The following is a 26,879-nucleotide window of genomic DNA, read 5'->3' as shown; positions in this document are numbered from 1 at the left end:
ACTTGACATAAATGAGAAAAAATGCAAAAATTATTCCTACAATCATGCAAAGAATCTTGAATTAGAAGGAAATTGAGGGGGGAGGGGGGGGAACAAAAATAGACGTTGAAGGGTAAGCTTGGGGAATAGAGTTGTGCCTATGGCATATATTAGGCTGTAGTAATACCTTTCATATTTAATAATTATTTAAATACATATAATTTTTTTTTAAAGAAAATTGACAATTCGTGTATAATTAAATTTGCTAATTAACATATAATTATATTCATATATCATAAAAAATTGTAGCTATATACATGAAAGATACATTGATATTTGCTATATTCCATAGTTTTTCCTTAATTTTATTTGATGTATGATTTGAAGTATTAGAAAATCACTTTTCTGGCTCATTATATAAAAAATGGGATAAATTAATCTGATGAGATATCTCAATTCATGGAATATTACTTATTTGATCACCTCACGTATCAAATGAGAGATAAGTACATGAATGTTCGATTTTAGATCAATATTTAAGCCATATTTACAGTGTAAAAATATTTACAACTTCAACCACTTTTAGTTAGTCAAACATATGAGCTTGAAGTTGCATGATTATGGTCGAAAAGTTAGGAGGTCACGTTCATGATTGAACATTACATGTATATAAAGTTTAGATTTTTTTTGCATGAACTTAGAGCATATAACCTCGTCATATGTGTTTGAAGTTAATACATCTATAATAGAAGTTCATATGAATTTTTTTTTACCTAGAAATAATGTATTTTTATTCTAAATTCAACAATTTAAGAAGATTCAATGCCCGAATCTACTTTAAATAAACTCAAGTTTGAACATAAAGTTTAAGTACTGTAAGGAAAAGACATTAATCATTGTTTTTTTTTTAAGTAACAACAAATGAACAAATTTATTTCGCAGTAATGATTATTTATTAATATTTTAAAGTGTTTTTAATGTCATTCACTTGATTCAAACTTACTTTTTATATTTCATCAAAATTCTTCGATGCATTACACTTCAATTACTCTAGATGTAAAAAATACTATTGTAAACATACACCTAACAAAATCTTCTTAAAAACAAAATAGGTTATACCTTAAGAATAAAAATCAAAGCTTAAGAATTAGGCAGAAAACTCATCCGATCGGATTCTTCAATTCAATAGTTTTGATTTACAAAGACATCTTTTTATTATGATGCTATTACTTTAGAGTAAATTTTGTTATTTGCATGTAATAACATAAATCTTTAATGACTTTTTGAAGAATTCTTTTATTTTTTAAAGGAGAATGAATTTTCTTTCGCATATTTTTTCTTATTTGTAAACATCATGTAACTAATAACTCCTGGTTGATCACGATTTTTCTTAATTGATATTCAATTCTTATTTTAGTCACAAAATTGAATCTTCAAAAGATTTACCTAGCATAAGAAATTAACTTTGAACCTCTTATCAATAACCTTTTGAGGATTAATTTTCTTGATATCAATAACCTTTTGAAGATTGATTTTCTTGATGTATGGTCTAAGCTTATATGATATTTGCTTACTACATCAACAATCATATTTGTTAGTGCACACATATCTTTAAAATTTCGAAGGACTTTGTTCTTCTATCACATGTTTATCAAAAAGTAAAATTTTTTAGAAGAGAAATATGATATTTGAAATATGTATTCATATCCCAATTATATTGTGTTTTTACGTATTCTTATAAGATTAATATTATTGGTTATGACTTGATTAAAATTTTCATAGCTTGTTGCACGGATCTTATCGAGAAAGTATTCTTTTGGACATATGATATTTTAATGAATTAATAGATGAAAGTTTCAATTATTATAATAAATAAAAATTAAATTAATAAATATCAATAACAATTAAATTAATAAATATTTATAGTTTAATTTAATTTTAATAAAAATTTGAACAATCTACTAGGAAGCATAAAAAGAATATTTTTTGTTTTTTTTTGGATTTCTCATCCGGTGTTCGATACCCACATTAAGAATAAAACACTCCCTTACAAAGGCGACTCCGTACCTAAGGGGCTCGAACCCAAGACCTCCCTTAACAAGATCAGTGAAGACGAGGCTTGACGCCAACATAGTTAAGCGGTTCACGTTACGCATTTCAAAATTTTCTTTTATCCTTCCTGACCCCACTGCAAAGCAACTAATTCAGAAATGCACCCCGAATTTTTGAGATCATATTCTTTCAAGTCCCAAATTGATCCAACAACAGGCCATTCTTAAATTTATCCAAAAGGGCTTGTTGTTCTCATATTAGCAAGAAAATCATGTTCTAAATCGGAAAATCCACCGGCCGGACACAGATTGAGACGCCGGAAAGGCGAGAAGTGAAGCAAAATTGCAGTTGCAAACAGTGAAGGTGTGGATGACGATGGACAGAGAGAAGGAGAGGGAGATGGAGTTAGAAAGTGCAATGTACACTAACTGTTTGTTACTAGGCCTGGATCCAGCGATCATAGGTATCGTAGCTAACAATGGCACTCCTCGTGTTGGATTTTTTCGTCATTCAAACCCTAAATTGGGAGAACAGCTTCTTTACTTCCTACTTTCTTCTCTTAGAGGCCCTGCTCAATCCGCCAAGGTAACTTTTTAGCTTGTGCAGGCTTACGGATTTGTGTTTGATACTCGTTTTCGTTTTGTTCTCTTTTCTCACTGTGAAGATCTTCAGGATTTCGATAAGGTCTGGCCAATATTTGATTCGGCGCAATCTCGTGATTTTCGCAAGGTAAGTCTGCTTTTGCCTATTCATGAAAGATAATTGTATTTCTTTTTTACAGTTTTGAAGTGAGACGTGCAGAATATAGCTGAACGATGACTATTGTGAGATTGAGACATAGTTGATCAAGTTGACTTATGCTTTAGCTTTTAAATCGTTATTCTAACTAGAATGTGCTTCATGACTTTAGTTTGAACTTCTTCTTTTTTTGTCTAAATTATTTCATTTTCTTTTAATTTGTGTTGATTCAGGTTGTGCAAGGGATTATAAGTGAGCTGGAATCACAAGGTGCACTTCCTAGAAGCAATTCGAGGGTCTCATCTCTTGCGACATGCTGTGGACCAAGGTTGGTTAATGATTACTTGCAATAACTTTTTACAGCTTTCAATGAAAGAACTTCTCTGTTCTGTTAATGTTGAGCTATCATTTGGACCATTTGATTACATTGTGAAGCATCTTTCTCGTAGAGCTGTTACAACAAGGTAGTTGTCGTCAGCGAAGTGAAGATTCTTTTTTGTGGAGACTAATTTTGATTTCACTACCTAAATAATTGAGTTTGGAGTAACTAACTCACCCTCAAGACGTACAACAAAAGTCAGTATTGTAACTCTGATGTTTTTCTGCATTCAAAGATATTTTATATTTAAGTGGCACAGCTTGGGTAACTCATCTGTATCTTGGTCACTTAGCACACAATTAAACAGCTATCTTATTCGAATACTAAGCTGAATGCATCCTGATAATTCCTACCACCCAAGCTCCTCTAAGCGAGGAGACAAATCTTTGGAGTTGGACTGCTGCTGTTACTGTTTTTTTGTTCACTGCATCTCAAGTTGTGGTGTTTCTGTTGAAAGTGGGTGAAATCACATTATCTCTTGCTTGATTTTATCCAAAACTGTTTGGCTGGTCACCTTATTGCTAATGCAAAGGGTTTAGGACTTGGTGGAAGGTGTTCGTGCAGAAGTTTTAAGTCCGCACTAGTGTTGGGGATGTAGCTTTGTTTTTATAGACCTTTGATTCTACGGTTCAACTATTAGGTTTCTTTGACTAAACACATGGAGATATATTGACCGATACTATGGACAGGAATGATCAAGGAGCAAGTTATAGAAAATACTTTTAGGTTGCAGCATCAGGAGGGGACATAGAAGGTGTTTAGGTTGGTTTTAAGTACTTTTTGGCCTACTTTGGTGTTTATCGTACTTTTATGCCAAGTATTTTTAAAGCCAAAACGAGCTAAAAGCTATAAGTTGATCACTCTTAACTTATTGATTTTCAGCTTAAAAGATATTTCTTCCCTTATAAAGCAGCTTGAAATCTCTTTAACATCCCATTTGAGTGAGCTGAAATTAAGTAGCTTTTAAGATAAGTGTTGGAGCTGAATTTTTGATAAGCATTTATGTGTTCGGGTAAAATTGTTGAAACTAACAAAAAAAGCAGTTGATATTTTTGGTAAAAAAAATATGAAAGAACTTTTTCCTAAACATACCCTTACAATTGTTAACACTAATAAGTTTTTTTGATGCTAAATACAAAGTAACTTTTTATCAATTTACTTTAAGTTGTAAATTGAATAGATAAGATTATCTTTAATAAATATAACTTATTTATTTAACTAACATATACTAATTATTAATTTGACAAAAAAATTGTTAAGGAATACTGTGAACAATATATATTTGAAATTACCTAGTAAATAAATAAATATTTAATCATAAAAAGAAATTTTGACGTAATTTATGTTCCAAAATCAAATAACCTCGTAAGTGGGACTTGATTTAACACTTGTGAGAAACTTGTAAATGGGACTCGATTGAAACTTGTAATGGGACTCGATTCAGCACATGAAAGAAATTTCAATGAGACTTGATTCTGTACAGAACAAAATATTCCATACAAATCATAATAGATACTTGTTTTTGTAAAGAGAAGCATTTAAAACTTGTGAAAAACGTACATTGCTCAGTTTACGTTGTTTAAATAAATGAGTTTGGATTCATGACTTTTTTTAAGAAATGGGCTATAGATTGAAAGTCCATTAGCATATAAGGGATAAAATTAATGGTAAGAATAAAATTTAGATGAAATAGTATACAACATTGCAAAGTATTTATAATTATTTATGAAAATTAATATATTGTGTATATAATTGGTCGGTTTGGTTCGGTTCTTTATTCGGTTTGTTTCTAATAAAACCAAATCAAACCATATTCTCAGTTTTTAAAATTTATAACAAAATCCAAACAGATATCAGTTTTGTTTAATCGGATTGATTCGATTTTCAGTTTGAAATTATTTTTCACCTAACCGTGAACATTCCTAAAAGCAGGTGGCAATACTAATGTTTAGTCTTTAATTAGTAGCTAAAAAAATATATTCTTAATTCTCTTCATGAATATTTTGCACCATTTTAACTATTTTCTTATTTACCAACTTTGGTCAAATTATTCATGATTTATGTTATTCAACTAAATAATTTATTTTTGTCAAAAATAATTCTATCTAATCATGAAGAACTTAAAGTGAATTAAGTCATAATTAATTTGTATTTGAATTTAGGACTGAAATTCTTGCAATAGCCAATTATATATAATGTTAAGAACTCTTAAGGGTATTCAATAATTTTAACGGCAAAATGTATTTACCAACACTTTTCACCAAAGACATAAACTGTTTATTCCATAATTTTAAGTTTTTAACTAGTAAAATGTGTTTACCAACACTCCCAACACTTTTCATCAAAGACATCAGCTGTTTATTCAATTTCAGCACTTTGAGTAGCACTTCTATTCAAAGTTTCAAACAATATAACTGATTATCCATAAAGTTAACTCCAACACTTCAGAATTGTAATTCATTTTTATTCAGCTTATCCAGACGAGATCATGGAGCTCCTAAGTCCTAAGGAAGCTGTGCTTGAAACTACATAACACTGACCGTTATATTTAGGAGTGTTCATGGTTTGGTTTGAGTCGGTTGTCCTTAAAAAGAAACCAAACCAATTAAGTTGGTTTTTCAAATATTGGACCAAAATCAAACTAATCAAGTCATTTTGTCAATTTTGTTGATTTCTTTTACGTTTGCTTCCAGTTTTTGTTTTTTTTCTTCCAAATATGTGACTTAAACGGGTAAACACATTCCATCATAGCTTTACCAAGATAATCACTCTTTAAGAAAATTGTCATTTACCAAGATATCTAGATGGTAATTGAGTAAAATAGTGATGAATAATTAAGTTACCAATTTCAAAAACTAAAATAAAATAGTGATGAATAATTTACTAATTTAGTGACTCAATTAAAGTTAAGTTATTGTAATATGAAATAGATTCTTGGGCTTATCAAAATAAAACTACCTATCAAATTAGAATGTAAAGACAGAAAGCTAGATAATTATGAAGGCAACGCTCTAGACAAACCAAGTTGTAAAAGATCAAAATGTACCATGAAATTTTAACTATGTATTTATATAATCGCTTTGGTTTGTTTTTTCAGCTATTTTTTGCTTAAAACCAAATTAAACTCAAATTTTGTCGGTTTGATTATTAAAAACCAAAACCAATTCAAACGGAAAAAACGTCCTTTTTCAGTTTGATTTGGTTTCCGGTTAGGTTTGGTTTTTGAATTTTCCATGAACATCCCTAGTTATGTTTGCGATTTCAGCACACATCTGAGTAAATATATGAATGAATAACCACACGGTTTTGGTTCAGTAGTAAGAGTGCAACATGTGATGACTGATGTGTGGATTAGACGCACATCACGAATTGTCATAGACAAAATCCTATTATTTAAGTGAAGGATAGAGAGGTGACCCATTATCGTTTAGTTCATAAAAAAAAGTAAATTTATGAATGAACAAGTATCGTTGAGTTCTGTGCCGCTGTTACTTAATCATCTAATTTCACAATCTTTTGGCATGATAAGTAGTTGCCCATGCAAATCTAGTTCTGTCCGCTTATTATACTGTATTACCTACCTGTTTGTTTGGGGTTCCATTTTTGCGGTCTTTTTCCATAAGTACATATTACATGCAAAAGGACGCATGATAGCATTCATGTACTTAGTATTCATGATTGTTTCACATGTACTGCAGATTCGTCGAACTTCTGTGGCAACTCTCACTGCATGCTTTGAGGGAAGTTCATAGGCGAACATTTGCTGCTGATGTTGCTTCTAACCCGTTACCTGCTTCATTGACGGATGTAGCTTTCTCACATGCAGCCACCTTACTTCCTGTAACCAAGGTCATATTCTTTTGACTTTATGTCCATTCATTTGATAAGGGACTCTAAAATTATTTCATTGTTTGTCCACATGATGGGTTGCTGGGACCTTGAAATCTAATGATTTAGTGCCTCTGTTGGGTAGTTATTATCTGACAAGGGTTCAATTTCTGCAATTTTAAGATGCAATGCGTAAATGTATCTTGAATTATTCACTTTTGTGAGGGATTAGTTTTCTTTCCTATGAAGCTATTTCCAGTTACTAAGCCTAATAATATTCCATGAAGTAACAGTTTCTCCATTTTCAATACTCTTTGATAAGGTATTGAGTGGGACTATACTGATTTACTTAGCTAGTCCTTGACCCTATATGTTATGTCGATAACTTTCATGATTTAAATTATTATTGCAAGTTTGGAGATATAATTGTGGCCTTGTTTGTCTGTGTAGGCTAGGATTGCTCTTGAAAGAAGAAGGTTTCTGAAAAATGCAGAAATAGCAGTTCACAGACAGGCTACGTGGTCTAATTTGGCTCATGAGATGACAGCTGAGTTTCGAGGCCTTTGTGCTGAAGAGGTAAGATAAAATCTTATGAATTGTCTGAGGATTTAGTCTTGATTTCTGTTCTTATATTCATTGTGGTAACTGTTTCTTCTAATACATCTTTGATCCCCTTGATCTCAGGCTTATTTGCAGCAAGAACTTGAAAAACTGCATGATGTTAGAAATAAAGTAAAGTTGGAAGGTGACCTCTGGGATGAGCTTGTATCAAGCTCAAGTCAAAACTCGCATATGGTCCAAAGAGCTACTCGCTTGTGGGAATCTTTGCTGTCTCGCCAGAGTGAGTACAAACAGTTGATGGTTATCTTCAATTGACCGTCATTATGAATTTCCATAAATGCTCAATTAGTATGTTCTACAATATGCTATATACTCCATACTTTGTCCTTGATATGGTAACCCATTCCCCTGCCTAGGAGTCAACACTGGCTTTACCCCACTTTGCTCCCTTGGTGAAAGAACACACATCATGGTTGGAGGTGGACGACCCTTTCACTGGGCTATCCCTTTCTTGTCACAAACAGATATATATTTGATATTGCAATGAATTAATAACTAGTCAAGTGATTCCGGATCAGTTTTAGCGTCTTATACATCATATTACTAATATGCATATGCTCTACAGATCAGCATGAGATTCTTGCTTCTGGCCCAATAGAGGATCTTATAGCTCATCGTGAGCATAGGTAAAGATCACTTTCTGTATGATTTTTGGTTTCCAAAGCTGGACTTACCTTCACGTTCTTTTTTTAATATTCTTGTTCAGATATCGCATATCTGGGTCGGCTTTGCTTGCAGCCATGGATCAAAGTTCTGTGGCGCCACCTCGTGATTTAGTTTCATCGCATCCAGATAATGAACGGTCTGAAAGGTCACCAGCAGTTGTAAATAGAGAAATGCATGTGAACAATCCAGATTCTTCTCATACTCAAGCAAATGATGAGAGATTTTCTCGAGTTGATGAAAGGACTGCTAGAGGCCATCCTACTATTGATATAGCTGAAGTGTTGAGGCGTTGGACACATGCCTTACAACGAATTCATAAGCAGTCACTTCAATTAGTATGCTATTTTCTATGTTGACTCAAGATTTTAGGTTTTTGAAGAGTGCCTTTGACCCCAAAGTTGCTGATTTAAAAAAAAGAGTGATTTTGACCCCAAAAATCTCAATGTTTAGACTACATTGATGGAATTAGTCATTCTTATAACTGTATGTTTGTGATGTTTCTTAATATGTGGAGTTTCTAGTGGTCCAAAAGGGAAAATAACTTCTTAGAAGTTAGAATCTTACTATGGTGTCAGCACTTTTGCTACGGTCAAGGAATGTGCATAAACCGTTTTGGCATGTGATAGAGCATTGTATCTGCTTATATCAGTTTTAGCATCTTTATCTAGTGATGTCTTAAGGAGAAATTATCAACGGTCTGCGTTCTGATGAAGCTTCACCATATGTGAAGTTATAGTTCTGGAACCTATCTATCGTTTGTCAATAATTAGGTTAGAAGTATGTGAAACCGGTTCTTTTCTTCCTAATACAATAATTTCTTTCAGGCAAAAGTAAATGATGGAGAGGGTCCAGAGCTTCTGAGAAGCTCACATGATGGTGGTACGAGTGGTCATGCTGAATCCTTGAGTGCAACACTTGCTGAACATCGGCAACACCTAGCAAGTATACAGGTTTGTACAGTTTGTCGAATTTGGTTGCATGTTTGAACTATTTTACATGGGCTCAAGTGGAGTATGGGATATGGTAAGCATTGGTCATTGGGTTCTGGTAATTTCCAGCATGTTTTGTGTATTTGGAGGATCCATACGAAAGTGCCTTCATTCATGTCCTACCCGTTGAAACTGGTGTCGAGACCATTGAAGATTCTGAGTAACTTAGCATTTGGAAAGTTGATTATCTGAAGAGGAAGTGGTATTCCTGGAATTCTCAGCATTATGTACAAACTGCATTAACTTAATTATGATGATAATATAGTGTTGAAACTGCTCTCCAGGTGCTCATAAATCAACTGAAGGAAGTTGGTCCAGCTATACAGAATTCAATTGCACAGCTTACAGAAGAAGTCAATAGTGTTTCATCCAGTCTTCTCCCCATGGCCGAACATCATGCTAGATCACATTCACTGGTCCAAGCACAGAATAGCAGACAAACATTGGTAATGTTTTGTGAAGCCTTTCATGGGACTTATAACATATTTACCTTCTGATACACACCACGGAATTTAAACAATAGGAATTCTACAGGAGAACAGCACTGATGAGGTAGCTGAGATGACCTCAAAAATGTCGTCCATGCATTTTGAAAAGGCATCGGCCAGTTCCCCTGCCTTGAAACTTCCACCTTTGTTTAGTTTAACGCCAAATTCTTCCGGAAAAGGTGGGAACATGCAGAAGAGACAGGTCTCAGCTCAGGCCAGCCAAATAGAAAATATGCATGAGAAAAAATCTCCAGATCTGCCAATTTCTAATAATTCAATGGATAATCCTCCACAAGGTTTTTTCCTTCCTTCTAAATGCGTGCACTGATTTTCTTCAGTTTGGAATCTCTAAAAAATGTTGTCTGTATTTCAGCAGATGATGACACTAGCTTTGTCCAAAATTTGAAGAGATCTGTCAGAGAAGCTGCACTTTCCTCCCAATCGTGCTATCCGGAATCATCTCAAGATAGCCGTTCTGATGATAGCTCTGAGCACTATTTTATACCTGTACCAGGGGTTGGGTTTTCTCATTTTGGTAACAAATCAAACTTATTGAGAAGTAAAAAGCTGCTTGCGCCTGAACCAGATTCATCTTTTCTTGGTAACCATGCTCCACACAGTCATGTGGGCATCAAGTCAGAGGGACTTCCTGACTTTTTTAATGATCTGCGATCTCTTGATGACTATGATGGCATAGATGGCTTTCTTTCGACCATAGGTTCGAACTCTTCAGTTTCTGATGCTTGCAGGTTATTTTATGATTTGGATGAAGCTGAAGATCAAGTATTTTCTCCTCCTTTGCTTATGGATATGTCACTGTTGGCAGACTCGTATGAAGATTTACTTGGTATGTTGGTTTAAGCAATTGTTTATTATTTTGGCAGTTCTATTACCACTACCCTATCTGTATTCCCTGGGCTATAGCTTTCAATGCTGGTTTTCTTGTTCTTTAGACCATGCTACTGACACGATTTGAATTTTTAAATTTGCTCCACTAGGTTTACCTTTTTTCCCCAGACCTGGGGATTACGAGTTAAAAGTATCATTGTGGACTCAATTGCAACTTGCCTTCCATAAATGTGCCAATGCTATATTTTTCTTAATTCAAAGTATAGGTTCCATGACCCTAACTGATGGGCACTAGATGAATGATTTTTGAAAGCATTTCCTAGTTCTGGACATTGAATGACTTCTCAATTGTTCTTTGTTCAATGCTTCATTTTAATAAAAATATCAACTATACTAAACCAAACTAGATGGGGTCAACTGAATGATACATCTATATCCGTTTCACTCTATTTGGACCAAATTACTGGTCGTTCGGTGAGATATGCATTGGGGCTGGGGTTCATCTGCATTGTAATCTACTTCTGTTTTCCTTTACCAGACCACTCTCAGTTTAATAGTTTAATGAACTTTACGCTTGCAGCACCTTTATCAGAAACTGAAACTGCATTAATGAAGCACTGAGATTAAAGTTCAAATGACTTTGCTGCTCAGCCTACTACAGATCTTCAGAACCTTGTACCTCCTATCTTTCAGTGACTTGGGATAATCTCCTAACTTTCACATCTTTCTTTATCATTCGTTTATGTGTATCCTCTTTATGGCATTTCATCTTATTCTGAGGAGCAGAGGGAACTTGACATCTCAAAATTTCTCAAAAATCAGCTTGACAGACTGTTGTTATCTTCAAATGTTCGCCCACTATGTGAATCTGAATTCCTAAGAATAAAGCTCTTCTGGAGGCATCAGAACTTCCCCAAATGTGTAATGTACTCTCTAAACTGAAGGGAAAAAGTGCTTTATTACTGTTGTGAGCTACGCTAACATCTGTTGGCAGTTAAGCATTGATATGTTCATTACACTGTCAGTTTAACAGTAAGATCTATTGTAGATAAGCAACTATCATGCCTTTATTTGTTCCAGACAGTAAAGAATTGTTCAGTTACTGCCTGGATGGAAAAAATTGAGTCTCCATAGTGCAGCTCCAAGACCCCTTAGTTCTTCGTTATGCATTAGAGGCATGTGTAAAGCTACTCCAGCTTTCTGATGAAGGATTTAAATTTATATCCTGCATTCGTTGGTGTGTTTATACTTGGAAACAACTTCCATGTCTCTTAAATTGTACAACTACAAGTACAAAGTTTTTTTTTATCAGCTGTTGGTGTAGTTATATTTCTAGTTTCTCCTGTCATCGTCTCCCTTCGTTGAACTTGATCATGATGCACTTGAATCCCTGTAGTATTCCATTTTAGCTTTCGATTTCTCACACTAAGCACACCTGTGCAAAAAGGATTATATTGTGATGTATGAATTACCTTCCCTTCTAGACATTCTTAAACACCTTCCATTACACGGTGATTGTCAATATTTACATGTTCCACAGTGTTTATTGTGACTACTCAAACCTTTGTCCTTTCCATTGAATTTCTTTGTCCAATTGCTTTTTATCTATAACGAACTTTTTGTTTTGCTTTTCCGAGTTGTATGTTTGGACATGTATCTGTCGACTAACAGAGGTAGGGGTCAGTGAGGATGATTGATGCTTCCTGTATAATGTGCAGTGAATGAAAGTAACCTCCAGTGATGAATTTTTGTTCTTCCTGTAGCTGAGTATTATAGTTTTGTTTTTTCTTCAGTAGGTCTTCTCTTCTTCCTCTTTAGTAAGTCTCGTTTTTAGCTGATAGATTATATGGTTTTCTACAAAACAACATGCCCACAGTTTCGATGTGATCAACACATCAAATCAAATAGAATTGAGGAAAAGGTTGTCTGCTCCATTGGTCATTGACAGAGACTTGAAGAAAAAAACTTGGGGGAATAGTGAAAGCAAAGTTAACACAGCTGCAGGAACAGTTCTAGTGCTATAATTAGAGTGTTATAGGAAGATTCCGTCGAGACAAAACACTAGGTGGTCTTTTCTCATCCGTCTTGGAAGGGTAGAGTTATCTAGTACTTTGTACTGGGTAGCAACAAGTATTCGATGAAATAGTTGAGGTGCCAGTTGGAGCGTTACAATTGGAAAGAGATGGACTGCTCATATGTTATCTTAATATTGGGAGGATTCCAATTATCTTTGATGACTAATTTCTGATCCATAGTTTTGCCATATCCTGAAGGTAATGTATTGTTGCCGTTGGATAACTTAAATATGCAGACAAGTACTACCACCTCATAGAAGATCTTTATTATCATTGTCTTTCTATTATTTCTATTTTTATTTATGAGAAAAGATTTCTTAAATTTTCATTTTCAAGCCTTAGTTGGATCTTTTTCACTTTTGTGGGGTTAAAAGCAACAACGACACAAATTTTCTCATTTTTTTTTAAATGATGAAAATGTTAGATGATTCTGACTTTAAAAAATAGAGATTCAAAATGAGCATTATGCAAAAAGGAAAAAGAAAAGAAGAGAATTATGTTATATGATTAAAAATAGAGATGTGAAAAAGAGATTGAACCAATGAAAGAAGAGAAGTGTTGAATAGACAAAGTTGCTTTAAGTTAACTAAATTCCAAACGTTGTAAGCAGGGAAAACATAAATGGCAAGCAACCGCACAATGACAACTAGATGGATTTGGACTTTGGGTTGCGTCGTTTTCTTTTTCTTGTGATTCGTGAGCTTTTTTAACTCAAAATGGTTTCGGAGGTGTTTGATCATGAAATTTTTTTACCTTTGAGATTAAAGTTTAGAAAATACGTTTGATGATGAAAATTTTGAAATTTTATTTGAAGGTAAATTCTAGATTTTTCAAAAATTTAAAAATTAACGTGGAGAGATGTATATGTATACGTAAATCATTTTAAAAAAAGAAATACACTAATAAATTGTCCATGAAATACCTATGATTTTCATACATAATAAATTTTCTATTATTTTTATAGACAATCAAATATGTTTGATAAATAATGCCCCTTCCTTCATCAAAACTATAAGAGGTAAATTTGCTTGAATAATATTATATCCAATTTCAATTCTCTTCTTTAAAATGACGATATAACAATTTTGGTTGAAATTATTAGTCGATAAGTTATCTTTTAAATCATTATAGTTAGTACTTAGATCCATCTTAATTTGTGATTTATCGATATTGCATCTTCATATTAAATTATCTCAATTTTTCACCCTGCACATGAGTGTGTGAAGAGTCCCACATTATCAACAAGAAAATTTGAACTCTTTACCTGATTTGGGACAATTTTTTTTTTTTTTTTTAAACTAACTTTTCCGATTAAGTTAAATCTAATATCCATTTAAGATTGAACTATGTAAATTTGTATAGTTCAAAAATGAATGGAGGGAGTACAACTTTCTTCTACAAAACAGGGAAAAATAGATGAACATCTCTAATGACTACAGTTGGTAAGCTCCTAGGCACAATTTTCAACTCTCATCTTTAGCCCTCACATTCTCCAACTCTCTTTAGACTTTTGTGGGTGAAAATGGTCAAATAACAAATTGTACCAAACTGGAATTGTGGAGAATTTTTATTTTCTTTTCTTATTATGGAGAAACTAATCTGTGAGGAAAAATGGAATAATAAATAAATAAATCAAATGGACCAAATAGATAAAAAGAAAACAAATAGTAGTAGAGTAGTAAAGAAAAGGAAAGTTGGAGAAAGAGAGAGAGTAAAATAAAATTAAAAAGAGGAAAGTTGAGAGACAAAATGGAAAGAGAAAATGGGGAGAACAATAATTCTTGCTAACCAAACACATCATCATCTAAGGAACAACAACCAGAGCTTGGTTTCCTCAAATCCATCATCCCCTTTTACTGTCTTCCCTTAGTTTTGGGTTGTTTTCAGATTTGAAAATCACTCACCCAAACTCTCAAAAATTCAATCTTTTTTCCCTACTATCCAGCTTTATTTTCTTGTTCACCACCAAAAACCAACTTAATGTAAGCATTAAAAGCTCATAAATTTTCCACCAAAATTATTTGTTATTGTTGTTTTCTTTGTTTTTGTTTGTTTCATCCTGTTTTTTGTGCTAAAGTTCCTTTCTTGGACTCTTGCAGGTTATTCTTGGTGAGGAATTTCATCTGGGTTTTTTTTTTCCTTCTAAAGTCATGCCCAGATCTCAACATTATTTGATCTTGATGTATCACTGTTAGTTGTTTGAATCTCAGATAAATGAAAGAATGAAGGTTGGTGAACATTTCTCCTCTTTTATTGCTATAAAAGAACATAAATTGGGTCAGAATTGTAATCTTGATATTTGAATTCTGATGCTTTATCTATTAATGGGTTGTTAATTTGCTGCATCTGGATTTGGGTTCATAAAGAACACATCTTTTTATGAATTTAATGGGAGTAGCTTGATGGTCTTGAAGAAAAAAAATGGTTTTTGTTAGAAATTAGAATAGTTGATAGATTTATTCCTCAAGATATAAGAAAGAAACTATGACTAACTCACTCAGTAGATATTTGGGATTTCTTGATTTTACTTCCCTTTATGTTATAATCTTGATTTCAATTGACGAGGAGATTCATTTGGTTATACAGGCGTAACTGTGGATTGTATGAAGCTTTTATGTTGGTTTAGGGTGGTGAAGATAAGAATTTTGTGAGTTGCATGATTCCCGTGGGTCACTTCAATTGGTTAAGTAATTGGATTTCTGCAGCTTTTAGACCTTTTTGATTGACAATGTGTCTTAAGTTTTGAGTGTTTTGATCAGCAATCATTTTGGTCAACTTGAAGGAAGGTATAGTTTCAAGTGATGATCAAACAGATACTCAATAGGCTCCCACGGAAGCCGTCCAAGTCAGGAGACAATCGTGATGGAGGAACTTCTGCATTTCAGTCAAATGCTTCAAATAGTTCAAGAAGCAGTGACTTGTCTAATTCCCTACCAGGGAGTTTGAGTGCTTTATCTCTTTCAGGCGTCACTGGTTCTTCAGCTCCAGGACTGAATCATGGAGATAGACTTCCACAGGGTATAAATGCTAAGGTGAATGGACATGCAGCAGTTTTCTCGTATGACGCATTGCCTAATTTGAGGGATGTACCAGCTTCTGAGAAGCAAAACTTGTTCCTCAAAAAGCTGAACTTGTGTTGTGTCTTGTTTGACTTTTCTGACCCAACTAAAAACACGAAAGAAAAAGAGATCAAGCGTCAGGCATTGGTGGAGCTAGTTGATTATGTTACTTCTGCAAATGGGAAATTTACAGAAATAGTCATGGAAGCAGTAATTAAGATGGTATCCACAAATTTATTCAGACCTCCTTCTCCCCAGACTCGTGAAAACAAAGTTTTGGAAGGTTTTGACTTGGAAGATGACGAACCGATGATGCACCCTGCATGGCCTCATTTACAAATTGTGTATGAGTTCCTTCTCAGGTTTGTGGCATCACCGGAGACTGATGCAAAATTGGCTAAGAGATACGTTGATCACTCATTTGTTCTAAGGTTACTAGATCTTTTCGATTCAGAAGATCCAAGAGAAAGAGAGTACCTGAAGACTGTACTTCACCGTATATATGGAAAGTTCATGGTGCACCGCCCATTCATTAGGAAATCAATCAACAATATATTTTATCGGTTTATTTTTGAAACTGAGAAACATAATGGAATAGCAGAACTCTTAGAAATTTTGGGCAGTATAATCAATGGATTTGCTCTACCACTAAAGGAAGAGCACAAGTTGTTCCTTGTTCGAGCTCTTATTCCACATCATAAACCAAAATGCGTACAAATGTATCATCAGCAGTTATCTTACTGCATAACACAATTTGTGGAAAAGGACTGCAAGCTTGCTGATACTGTCATAAGAGGTTTGTTGAAATATTGGCCTATCACAAACAGTTCAAAGGAGGTAATGTTCATAGGTGAGCTGGAAGAGGTCTTAGAAGCAACTCAGCCTCCAGAGTTCCAGCGCTGTATGGTTCCCTTGTTTCGTCGGATCAATCGTTGCTTGAGCAGCTCACACTTTCAGGTTGGTTTTTTGGTTGATTTGGTACATTCTTTTTTCTGTTATTTCTTCGTTCCTAAAAGAATTCTTGGGTCACTAGACTGAATCTTGCTATGCTTCGTAAATTTAGCTACCTCATAAAAAGGTTTGTAATAAGCTAAAAGTTGCTGAAATCACCAAACAATTGTTGCTTATGATCACTAAGAACATGTTAGTAAGAATTATGTGCAAGGGCTGACCAACATATGCTTAATGCTCAAGATTACAACTTTACTTTTATCAAAAAAAATTTATGTGCATGGTCTGATAGGAATTAAATTTAAAAAGCATGACAGAAAGTTCACTCTGTATTCCGTAGCAATCAGAAGTACAGGTTTGCTTGAAAGATAATTCTGTATAGTTTGAAATCCAAACTTTGTGACCACTAATACTTGACGCGATCACGTGAATATATATGGACAAACTGTATGTACTTGGAAAAGAATGGTACAAAATATTCATTTGATCATTATTCAATATAGTATTTTGCAAATTCAGGCAAGCGAATGCTGTAGAACTTAGAAAAACGCAGGCTGTTGGATTTTCTTACCCCACACAGACACAAAACTCTGAAGCTTCTATGACAACTTTCTAATGGGTTTGGAAAATAAATGGGTGTACTACAATTGAACTGTGATGCATCAACTCACATGATGAATATGACAATCACTCAAGTTATAAGCTATGTTTGCATGAATCCTTCATTTGTCCCGACATACCCGTGCCCGACGAGTGTGCTTTGTGCAAATTTTTCATTCTACTCTAAGTTATCAAAAACATTCATGTACTCATATTGAATACTTCCAAGCAACTGGACCACATATATATTTGCAAACAAGAACGAGCAACAGAGGTTGTAAGAACTGCATGAATTGTCCTGTTGCAACATGATACTAGCATAATATGGGTTTTTTTGATAAAGCTTTACACTCCTCACCTCAGTCTCTCTCTATGTAAATAAAAGAGTTCACTGAATGAAAAGGTACTTAAACCACAACTACTTATTTCCTTCTACTCTTCTATTCCAGGGGGGTTCAATATGAACAAAGTTGAAGCAACTAAAAGGTCTTCCATCTTGCCAGAAAAGGGCATCATAGTATTTCACCTTTGAACTCCAAGTTAAAGGTGGAATGAGTTATATTATAAACCTTTTTTTTTGATAAAGTAAAGTTGTATTCTTCAGCAATGAGGGTATGCTGGCAACCACCAAAAAGATTTACATCAGTGACCCCAAAAAAAAAAAAAAACTGAAGAAAGCTGCTACTAAACTTATAAAGAAGAAAAAAAGGTTTAAAATCTGTCCAGCATCCTCTATACCCTCCTCTTTACACAAAAAAAAAGAGAGTCTTCATACAATGCCATTTGATCTTTTGTACTGATTCTGCAGTATTTTCAAGACACCTCTTGTTTCTCTCTCCAAATAGTCCACCATATACAAGAGGGTATCATGTTCCACTATTTCTTCTGGCTCTTACTCCCCTCTTTCCTCACCAGCAACTAAGAAGGTCTGCGGTGTGTTCTGGCATTGTCCAGTTTGTGTGGTGTTCTGCTTAGAAAAAGGCCCATAGTTGAGCAGTGACTTTGCAATGGAGGAATAGATGGCTGTTAGTCTCATTTGTCTCATTACACCATGAACACCAAGAAGCTATTTCAATGCCTCTTCTTTGCAGCTTCTCATGAGTTAGGCATGCCCTCCTAGCCACTAGCCATGGAAACCGCCTCACTTTAGTTGGAACTTTATTCTTCCATACCTGACTCCATGGTCCAGAGATTTCCCCTGGAAGTTCCTTCACTTTCCTATTGTACAATCTGCTGACTGACCATCATGATTGTGTTTCCAAATCATTGAATCAACTTCCAGATTTGTACCCTTGAAATCATCTAGTGTTTGTAGCATCTTGGCTACTCTCCCTATCTCCCAGTCATTTAGTAACCTTATGAAGCTTAAATTCCACCCTTGTTCAGACCATATCTCATTTACCATAGCATCTGGAGAAGAGCTGAGGGTCTATATATCTGGATAGGAAGACATCAAAGAGTCCGGACCAATCCAGTGATCTCCAGAAAAGAACCCTGGTTCCATCCCCCACTTTGTATCTAATGTTGTGCTATAGTTGACTCCATAAATTTCTGATAGTTCTCCACACATAGATAGACACCATACGGGATATTCACCATATTGGAAACCCATGGGCTGTTCTGGCCGTACTTGTTACTGATAACTTCCTCCCAAAGTGCTTAATCCTCTTCCAAACCTCCACAACCATTTTGCCAACAAACACCCCTCCCCCCCCCCCCCTTCTACTTAGCAAAGCAGTTTGCCATTTGACAAGATGTATTCTTTTACCTACCTTGATTCTCGACCAAAGGAAGTCCCATTGTAATTTATCAAGTCTTTCTTCCACTTTGGCCAGCATAGGGAATAGGGACACAACATAAGGTAAAGAGTCTAGTACAAAGTTTATCAGAATGGTTCTCCCACCAAAGGATAGATATTGAGATTTCCAGTTTGCCAGTTTCTTCTCAGTTTTTTCAATTATACCATCCCATATCACTAGCTCTTTATGGTTATTTCCAAGTGGCATACTTAGGTAAACAGTTGGGAGTTTTTCAATTCTGCACCCAAATTGTTTTCCAAGGCCTGTCTCTCTCTCTCTATATATATATATAAAGAGAGAGAGAGAGAGAGAGGTGGTTCTTATCAATCCTCTGGCATTTCTATGTGTTATAAACCAGACAGGATTTGGTCATGTCTCCTGATCCAGCGGCTGATGTAGTATATATATATATATATAGAGAGAGAGAGAGAGAGGTGGTTCTTCTCAATCCTCTGGCATTTCTATGTGTTATAAACCAGACAGGATTTGGTCATGTCTCCTGATCCAGTGGCTGATGTAGTGTTAAGAATTATGAGTTCAACTGAATCTAGTAGCTTTAGCTCAGGCTATGTATATGTATAAGAATAATTCACTAAATAAGTACAAATAATAGATTCTGAACCCAGTAAACCAAATGGTTTGTGGTTGAATTTTGAACTCGAATCCATAAAGTTCAAATCATGGATTCACCTGTCTTGATCAAATCGATTTCGTTTCTCCTTTAGACACTCTAACCTGCTGCTTTTATTTTGGCCAAGGCTAGAGATGGCGTGTCTTCTCTGTTGTTACTTTCTAGGATAACCTGATAGAATGTCACCCTCCAACATAATTTGAGCATACAATTCAAAACCTTATGGCAATGAGTGGAGCGGCTCACGGCTTTATAAACTACTTTGGGAACCCTTATATAACAGATAACTGATGAGGGACAAGTGTATGCTCCAACACTCTCTCACGTTACACGTGGATTGAAAACTTCCTTTTTAATATTTATTTGAAGAGTGGACCTTTTGTATGGAGAGATCAGGCTCAGTAGGATGAGGGTGGATGTGCAGTAGGAGAGACTAGAGAGTAGGCTCAATAAGATGAAGTGGGCCTGGAGATCACTACTAAAAAATCACTATTTTTCCACTGAAATTTGTTTAGTGGCTATTCATACAAATATTTTGATAGAATCAGCGAGAAAAGAAAAAATAGTGTAAAAATTAGGAAGCTTCCCAGTTGTTCCAGCGAGAATTTGTTTCCCACCATCCGTTTCCCAGTGAGTTGGTTCAGTGGGAAAATCATGTTTTATAGCACTAATTTCCCATTGATTCGCGGTGGGAAAAACTCTATTTCTAGTAGTGGATGAGAGAGAGAGAGTAGGCTTAACAGTCTAAGGAGTGGGTGGTGGAGCAAAGTTAGTGGCTTGATGGATTGAACTGAATTGAGAGAATCCCAAAGCGACTTGATGGTTTGAGTTTGAAAGAGAAGAACAGAGCAATACCCTAGGTAGAGAGAAGAAGATGGTTGTTAAATGGGCTTACCTAGGCTTGCTATAATATTGTATGAACTAAATCTGAGCATCAAACTCAAAACCGTGACACTATTAGTGGAGTGACCCAGGACATTATAAATCCTTTTAAAGACGCTTACCCGACCAATAAGGGACAAGTATATGCTCTAACATTTATGATTATAATAAAACCAATGATAAATGGACATATGATGTAGTGTGACTACAGATACAACAATACACAGATCAACCTAAGTTTCAGTGTTAGATTAGATATGGTTAGAAAGACTAGGAAAGACCAAAGATGTGGCTCTTTAATTCAACAGTTTTTCATGTAATTAGGAGATATATTGGAGGCTTAACTCACCTACCCCTTTCCTAGAAGGTAGTTGTGGAGTTGAGTGCTCTTTAGGTGTATTGGTTTGGTTGTTAATGGTAATATTTACATTTGTTACCAAAAATGTAGTGTGGTTATTTGATAGAATGAGATAGAACGGATCCATTTGGTCATTCATCTGCAGCTTCCTTCACCCCCACTCCCTCTCCCCATGTGACAAATTGTTTTTCATTTTCACTCTGTTCAAATCTTTGCATTGACAGGTGGCTGAGCGGGCTTTGTTCCTGTGGAACAATGATCATGTTGAGAACCTAATCAAACAAAATCGTAAAGTTATATTACCAATAATCTTTCCTGCCTTGGAAAAGAATGCGAGAGGCCACTGGAATCAGGCAGTACAAAGCTTGACATTGAATGTCCGCAAAATCTTCTCTGATGTTGATCCTGAACTCTTTGAAGAATGTTTGCGCAAATTTGAAGAAGATCAGGCTCATGAAGAAGAGAACAAGACAAAACGTGAAATGACTTGGAAACGGTTAGAAGAGATTGCAGCAATGAAAACTGCTAGCAATGAGCCAGTGCTAGTTTCTCATAGGATAACTCCCAATTCATCCACAGGCTAGAGACTGGTATATGTCTCAATGTTACTTCAACCTTGATGAGCTGACCTCTATGCTAATCGAGGATGGGAATTGTCTCAAAGGAGGTGGATGAGTCACGTCTCCTTGTTTGTTCATACCATGATACTTTCCTTAAAGTTGCTTTCCCAGGTCTCTCAGTGAACAGATGGATACTGGCTCTATTTGGATTCCGATGCAATGACTGTACATATGGAATTGCGTGACAGCGCTTCAAGGTTTTATATTCTGCAAGTGCAGGAGTAGCTGGAGTTAATTTGGTATTCTTTTTGTTGGATTTACAAGTGATGAGATTGAAAGAACATCATTCTTCAGGTAGCTTTAAGATTATTTTTTTTTGCATCTAGTTTTCCTTCTAGTCTGTATTATCACATGTATGTTTGGCATGAAATGTTTCTGTAGATAATCTTCTGGATAAAGGCACACAATGTCGAATGACCTTACTCTTTGAATTTACCATTGCTGGCCATTAAGCTTCTCAGAGAAGACATATCTGCTAGCTGTTCTGCTAAGACAATTGACAGTTGAATTTTCATTTCCCCTAGGCAATAATAGGCAAACCTTCTAGCTTTGATTACACTTCTTCGAGTTGGAGTCTATCGGAAACTTCTCTACCCCATATTCTCTTTAGAACCTACTCGTCAGATTACATTGATTATGTTCTTCTTTGTTTGTAATAGGCAAACCCTGGAAAATTTAGGGAAAAGTAAAAGACCTCTATAGATACCCTTGAAACTAGTGGAGGTACGCATAAGTTGGCCTACTAATCTATGTTAAGTGAAATTTGATTATATTGGCAAAAACTGAATAAATTTCACAAAATTTTCTCTTAGAAAGTTCTTGTGCGTATATATTTTTTTCTTAAAGATATTTTCATTGATCATTTTTTTACTTGAAAATGATAAATGGAGGTCAAAAACTGTCGTCAAACTACTTCACTCATAAATTGCAGTTGGAGGTTAAAAAATAACCATTGCAAGTTAAATTTTTCTTGCGAGAAGTCCTGTTTTTAAAAAGGTTTTCGTAAGTGATATTTTAACGTAGATCCTATATTTGTATTAGAAAATTAATTTTTTTTATGTATATTAACTTATGAACCCCCAAACTCCTAATCTTGGCTCCGCCTCTGAGTCAACAACACTCTATATATCCACAATCGCTCCACCTTCATCCCTATCCCCACAACCCTCCACCCCTCACGAACCATGTTTTGTTGGAAAATAAAGTAGTCAATCTTGCAAATTGTTGTGGGTTAACTTATGACTAATTATTTTGTCATATAACACAATTGGTTTGCGATTTTGCAAATATTGCATATTTCTAAAATTGAACATGAAAATGGACTTCATGGCACAACATAATTACTTACTCAAGCCTTGGAGACCTCTAGTTTGGTTGGTTAGCTTACGAGTTAGTTTGGAAGGTCGTAATTTGCATGAATTAAGGATTAAACTCATTAGTTTTATAGAATCTAGGGTCAAATGTACTATATAAAACTAGAGTTAACCTTAACCACAAGGACAAAACTTGAAAGAAAAAAAAAACTAGCCGTTACATTGGAAATATTACCGTTAATGCCAAAAAGCTGCATCCAAAGCAAATCTGAGCAATCTAAGTTTGTTTCCTCTAAGAAACAGGGGAATCTCAATACAGAATGGTGAATGAAGAGTTGAAGAAGAGTCCCGAAAATCCAAAAGCCGTTAATGGAGAAAACCGCGAGGGGTTGTTCAGCCCAAGATTCAAATCAGTGGCTGCAATGGCGGGTTGGGACGAAGAAGCTCTTTTGATAGCCAGTTTTGTTGTCGAAGAAACTCCTGATCGCCAGCTTAAACAAAAGAAACTTACTGGTTTGCAGCATTTTGTGACTCCGCCTACGAATTCCAGAAGGTAATTAAGCTGTCAAATTGAACTTTATCTGATTAAATTCTGGGAAATACTTCTATTTGGGTGATTGGAAATGCTCAAATTTATGTTTTTTTCTAGGAAACGAAGGGCTCAGAAGAGAAGCCCGGCTTCCATACGTGTTGCTGTTATTGATCTTGATGATGATGACACTGCAAAAACAGGTTCTCTCATCTTTTTTCAAATCCCAATTTACTTGACACCTTTTGATTTGACACAAAATTTAAGAAAAAGAAAACACTTTTGAAATTCGTAGTCTTAAACATTCCTCACGGTTTGTGTGACTATATATTATTTCATTAGGGATATATTAAAAAGGAAAGCATGTCGCATAAATTTGGACAGTGGAGTACTACTTTGCTTCCCCAAATTAGTTGGTGGCTCGCTGAAAAAAATGGGACTAAACTGATAGGGCGAGTCTTTTGTATGAATTTTTATCATCCATTTTGTTCGATTTTGAAACTGTTGCATTCTGAGCCTCAACCATTTGAGACAAACTTAAGGTTCTCTAATGCTAAAGTTTCATTTAAGGTTCTCTAATAGCCCAAAATCCAATGAGTAAATCTTAATCTCAACATGTTACAACTTACAAGGCTACAAGTAATAAAAAAAATTCATTACACTTTTGAGCAGAAACTGAGAAAAAGAAGCTAGAGCAAAAATTCACTGGAAAAGGAGATAAGGCAGGAGATGAAGCATCAGAAGAACACGGCTCTTGTGTTTCCTCTTATGGTTCAGCCATTCTGTGTACGGATCGACTTCGTGAAGAACTTTCTTGTGCTGTAAGAGTTTGAGTGTCCATTCTTGGATCCTGATGGCCTTTTTATTGACATTTCCAATTTCATCTTAGAGTGTTGTTCTATGGTATTTGCAGATCTGTTTGGAGATATGTTTTGAACCGAGTACCACTCCTTGTGGACACAGGTATTGGCATTCACATTAACTCAGATTCATACAACAATACTCAGTAGAAATTTCCAGTTATATGTTGTGACTCATTTGTCCCAATCATGTCTATAGTTTCTGTAGAAAGTGTTTGCAATCTGCTGCAGACAAATGTGGGACGCGATGCCCTAAGTGCAGACAGCTTATTAGGTACTCCCTCCATTTCAATTTGTTTGTTTTACTTTTCTTGTTGGTCCGTTTCAAAAAAATGTCTCTTCCCTTTTTTGACAACTCAAGAACATTTTCGTACATTCGTACATATCTTTAGCTTAAGAAGACCATAAGATTCAAATGTCTTATTTACTTTCTTAAACCAGACCAACAAATTGAAATGGAGGGACTATAATATTGGAGGAGGAGATTTTATTAAACAAGAAAAGAATGATTAGCCTTGTAATTTCTATCTTAAGGTCACATTTTCAGAGATGATTCTTCTAATTATTCATTTGAGGTTTGCAAAATTTCAAACTTTTTTTAGAATTGATGTGAGATGATCCTAACACATGATTCTTGCAGCAATGGAAGATCTTGTACTGTAAACACAGTCCTTTGGAATACAATTCAACTACTATTTCCTAAAGAAGTAGAAGCAAGAAAAGCAGCTGGAACCTTAAATAGTAGAGAAGTTCAGCATCAAAATCCAGCAAAAATTGTTGCCAGTCATTCTAATGTTTCAAGAAGCAGAACAGTAAGGGCCCTAGCATCATTACATAATCCAGATTCTGGATCTCGAAATCCACAGCAAATGAACTTTCACTCTATTTCAAGAAGCAGAATAGATAGGATCCTAGCGTTACATAGTCCAGATTCTGGATCTCAAAGTGCACAACAAAGGAACTCTCACTCTATGAGAAGACGAAATGTGAGGCCTTCTGGGACGTCAAGCAGAAATGGAGACACTAGCACAAGTACAAGGAGAGAATCACCACCAAGACAAGATGAGGATGCTGCATTGGCACTGCAACTGCAGAGAGAGGAGCACAAGGAGACATTTAGGACAAGGCGCTCTGACGAGCAGTATAAAAATGCTCTTGCTCTAGCCAGAGCAAATTTGAGGGCCATGGCATCAACAGCTATTAAAAACATTCGTGTTAGAGGGAGAGGAACATAGAGTTAGATTTCCTAATGTGGAGCCACTAATGAACGAACTTTTTTACTCTTTAAATTAATTTCATTCACCTATGAACGAACTTTGTATGCACGGAGAATTCAATGAATATGTTGATGATACAATGAAACACAAGTGTGTGAGACTGCATTATCTACATATGAAATCAGATTCTAACTACCTAAAAGAACAAAACATTCTGCCTGCCAATAACATAAGATTCATATTGATAATCCCTAACTGAGAACAATCCAGCAAAACTCTTCACTAAAGTCTCCGCAAAAGAAAAATTAAGTTCTAAAATGGTGCTCGACCATATAATAGAGCAAATCCCTGGTAATGTTGTTCAAAGAAATGATTTTGTTTTTGGAGAACTATAAAAGACTACTTGAGAAAAAAAAATAAAACGTGGGATTACATCCTAGAGAAAACTCGCAACTAAATATGTTGCTAACTTATGAGTCAGTTTTTCCTTTTTCACTCTCATATGAGAGAGTTGGCATCCTATGAACAAAAGGATCCAACATGTTTTCAACACATTCAATTACATCGATAGGAAAAATGAGAAAGTAAAGCTTAATAAATACATGTTAGTATTGAAAAGGAAATACGACTGCCTATCCAAAGAAGTATTGGAGAGAGTGATTAGACATGATATAACGCATCTTCAGCCTATTGAGGACATGGACCATAGATGAGAAGGTAGCAGGTCACGAATAAAGGTAGAAGGTTAGTAGGCAGTTAAGATTGGTCTTATTACTAGCCTATGCATGTTGTCTAAGGCTTTTGGTTCCTGATATCACTTGTTCATGTGTTTAGGTGATTCACACCTTGCATATATGTTCCGCACAACTTTGCTTTGTACTAGCCGTATTATTGTAGTTCTTACTTTAGATATCTCGCATTGTCAGTTGTTTCCTGTGCTTCGATTATCGCACGACTTGTTGTTCACCGTGTAGTTGCTATGTTTCTACATTGTTTCCTTCTTCTTTGTACTTGGATTTGTTGAACTCGAGTCTATTGATTTAAAAACGGCTAAACTTGTAAGAAAATAGGAACCTTGCCTATGTTTGAAATAGGGGCTTGACATAGGCTAGTTTTGCAGTTTGTTCAAAACAACTACATCGGGTACCCGGCCCAATTCATACCGAACGTACATCGTCTCCCCATGCTGACCAAAATTCTTACAGATTCCATTTTGCTCTGTCTTTGCCCTAATAATGAAAGCAACTAAGTTCAATGTTTTTACCCTAATAATGAAAGCAGCCCATCACTGACTTCGCCATAGAATTCTGCTTATTACCTCCACATGCAAGATGCAACACTTGATATATCTACAATCACTCCATCTTCACTCAGGGGCGGAGCCAATATTAGCTGT

At 35.2% G+C, this 26,879-nt stretch overlaps 3 protein-coding genes across 6 annotated transcripts; all 3 read left to right on the top strand.

The window, feature by feature from the left end:
• The first annotated feature begins 2,156 nt into the window (after positions 1 to 2,156).
• LOC102598205 (AUGMIN subunit 6-like) lies at positions 2,157 to 11,922 on the top strand. Of its 2 annotated transcripts, none has more exons than XM_006357117.2 (13): positions 2,157 to 2,616; positions 2,704 to 2,760; positions 3,003 to 3,097; positions 6,847 to 6,997; positions 7,427 to 7,552; positions 7,661 to 7,817; positions 8,163 to 8,223; positions 8,304 to 8,598; positions 9,088 to 9,213; positions 9,537 to 9,698; positions 9,787 to 10,036; positions 10,117 to 10,587; positions 11,170 to 11,922. In XM_006357117.2, exons 1-13 carry the CDS (start codon positions 2,401 to 2,403, stop codon positions 11,208 to 11,210), a joined length of 2,208 nt encoding a protein of 735 aa, XP_006357179.1. In that variant the 5' UTR covers positions 2,157 to 2,400; the 3' UTR covers positions 11,211 to 11,922. The 2 variants fall into 2 exon arrangements, with proteins under 2 accessions (XP_006357179.1, XP_006357178.1); XM_006357116.2 differs by having other exon boundaries at positions 10,114 to 10,587.
• Positions 11,923 to 14,363: 2,441 nt separating this feature from the next.
• LOC102597891 (serine/threonine protein phosphatase 2A 57 kDa regulatory subunit B' theta isoform-like) lies at positions 14,364 to 22,031 on the top strand. The gene is made up of 4 exons (XM_006357115.2): positions 14,364 to 14,646; positions 14,764 to 14,892; positions 15,251 to 16,680; positions 21,169 to 22,031. Exons 3-4 carry the CDS (start codon positions 15,466 to 15,468, stop codon positions 21,526 to 21,528), a joined length of 1,575 nt encoding a protein of 524 aa, XP_006357177.1. The 5' UTR covers positions 14,364 to 14,646; positions 14,764 to 14,892; positions 15,251 to 15,465; the 3' UTR covers positions 21,529 to 22,031.
• On the top strand, positions 21,777 to 25,628 carry LOC102597574 (putative E3 ubiquitin-protein ligase RING1a). 3 transcript variants are annotated; one of them, XM_006357114.2, is made up of 7 exons: positions 21,777 to 21,858; positions 23,181 to 23,430; positions 23,527 to 23,609; positions 24,079 to 24,227; positions 24,320 to 24,369; positions 24,466 to 24,540; positions 24,907 to 25,628. In XM_006357114.2, exons 1-7 carry the CDS (start codon positions 21,831 to 21,833, stop codon positions 25,499 to 25,501), a joined length of 1,230 nt encoding a protein of 409 aa, XP_006357176.2. In that variant the 5' UTR covers positions 21,777 to 21,830; the 3' UTR covers positions 25,502 to 25,628. The 3 variants fall into 3 exon arrangements, with proteins under 3 accessions (XP_006357176.2, XP_015168779.1, XP_015168780.1); XM_015313293.1 differs by having other exon boundaries at positions 21,796 to 21,858; positions 23,175 to 23,430; XM_015313294.1 differs by lacking the exon at positions 24,466 to 24,540 and having other exon boundaries at positions 21,796 to 21,858; positions 23,175 to 23,430.
• The last annotated feature ends 1,251 nt before the right edge of the window (positions 25,629 to 26,879 follow it).

This window comes from Solanum tuberosum, unplaced genomic scaffold, assembly GCF_000226075.1.
Source record: "Solanum tuberosum cultivar DM 1-3 516 R44 unplaced genomic scaffold, SolTub_3.0 scf00241, whole genome shotgun sequence".
Classification (NCBI taxonomy): Eukaryota; Viridiplantae; Streptophyta; class Magnoliopsida; order Solanales; family Solanaceae; genus Solanum; species Solanum tuberosum.
This window is presented reverse-complemented; position numbering and strand designations above follow the sequence as displayed.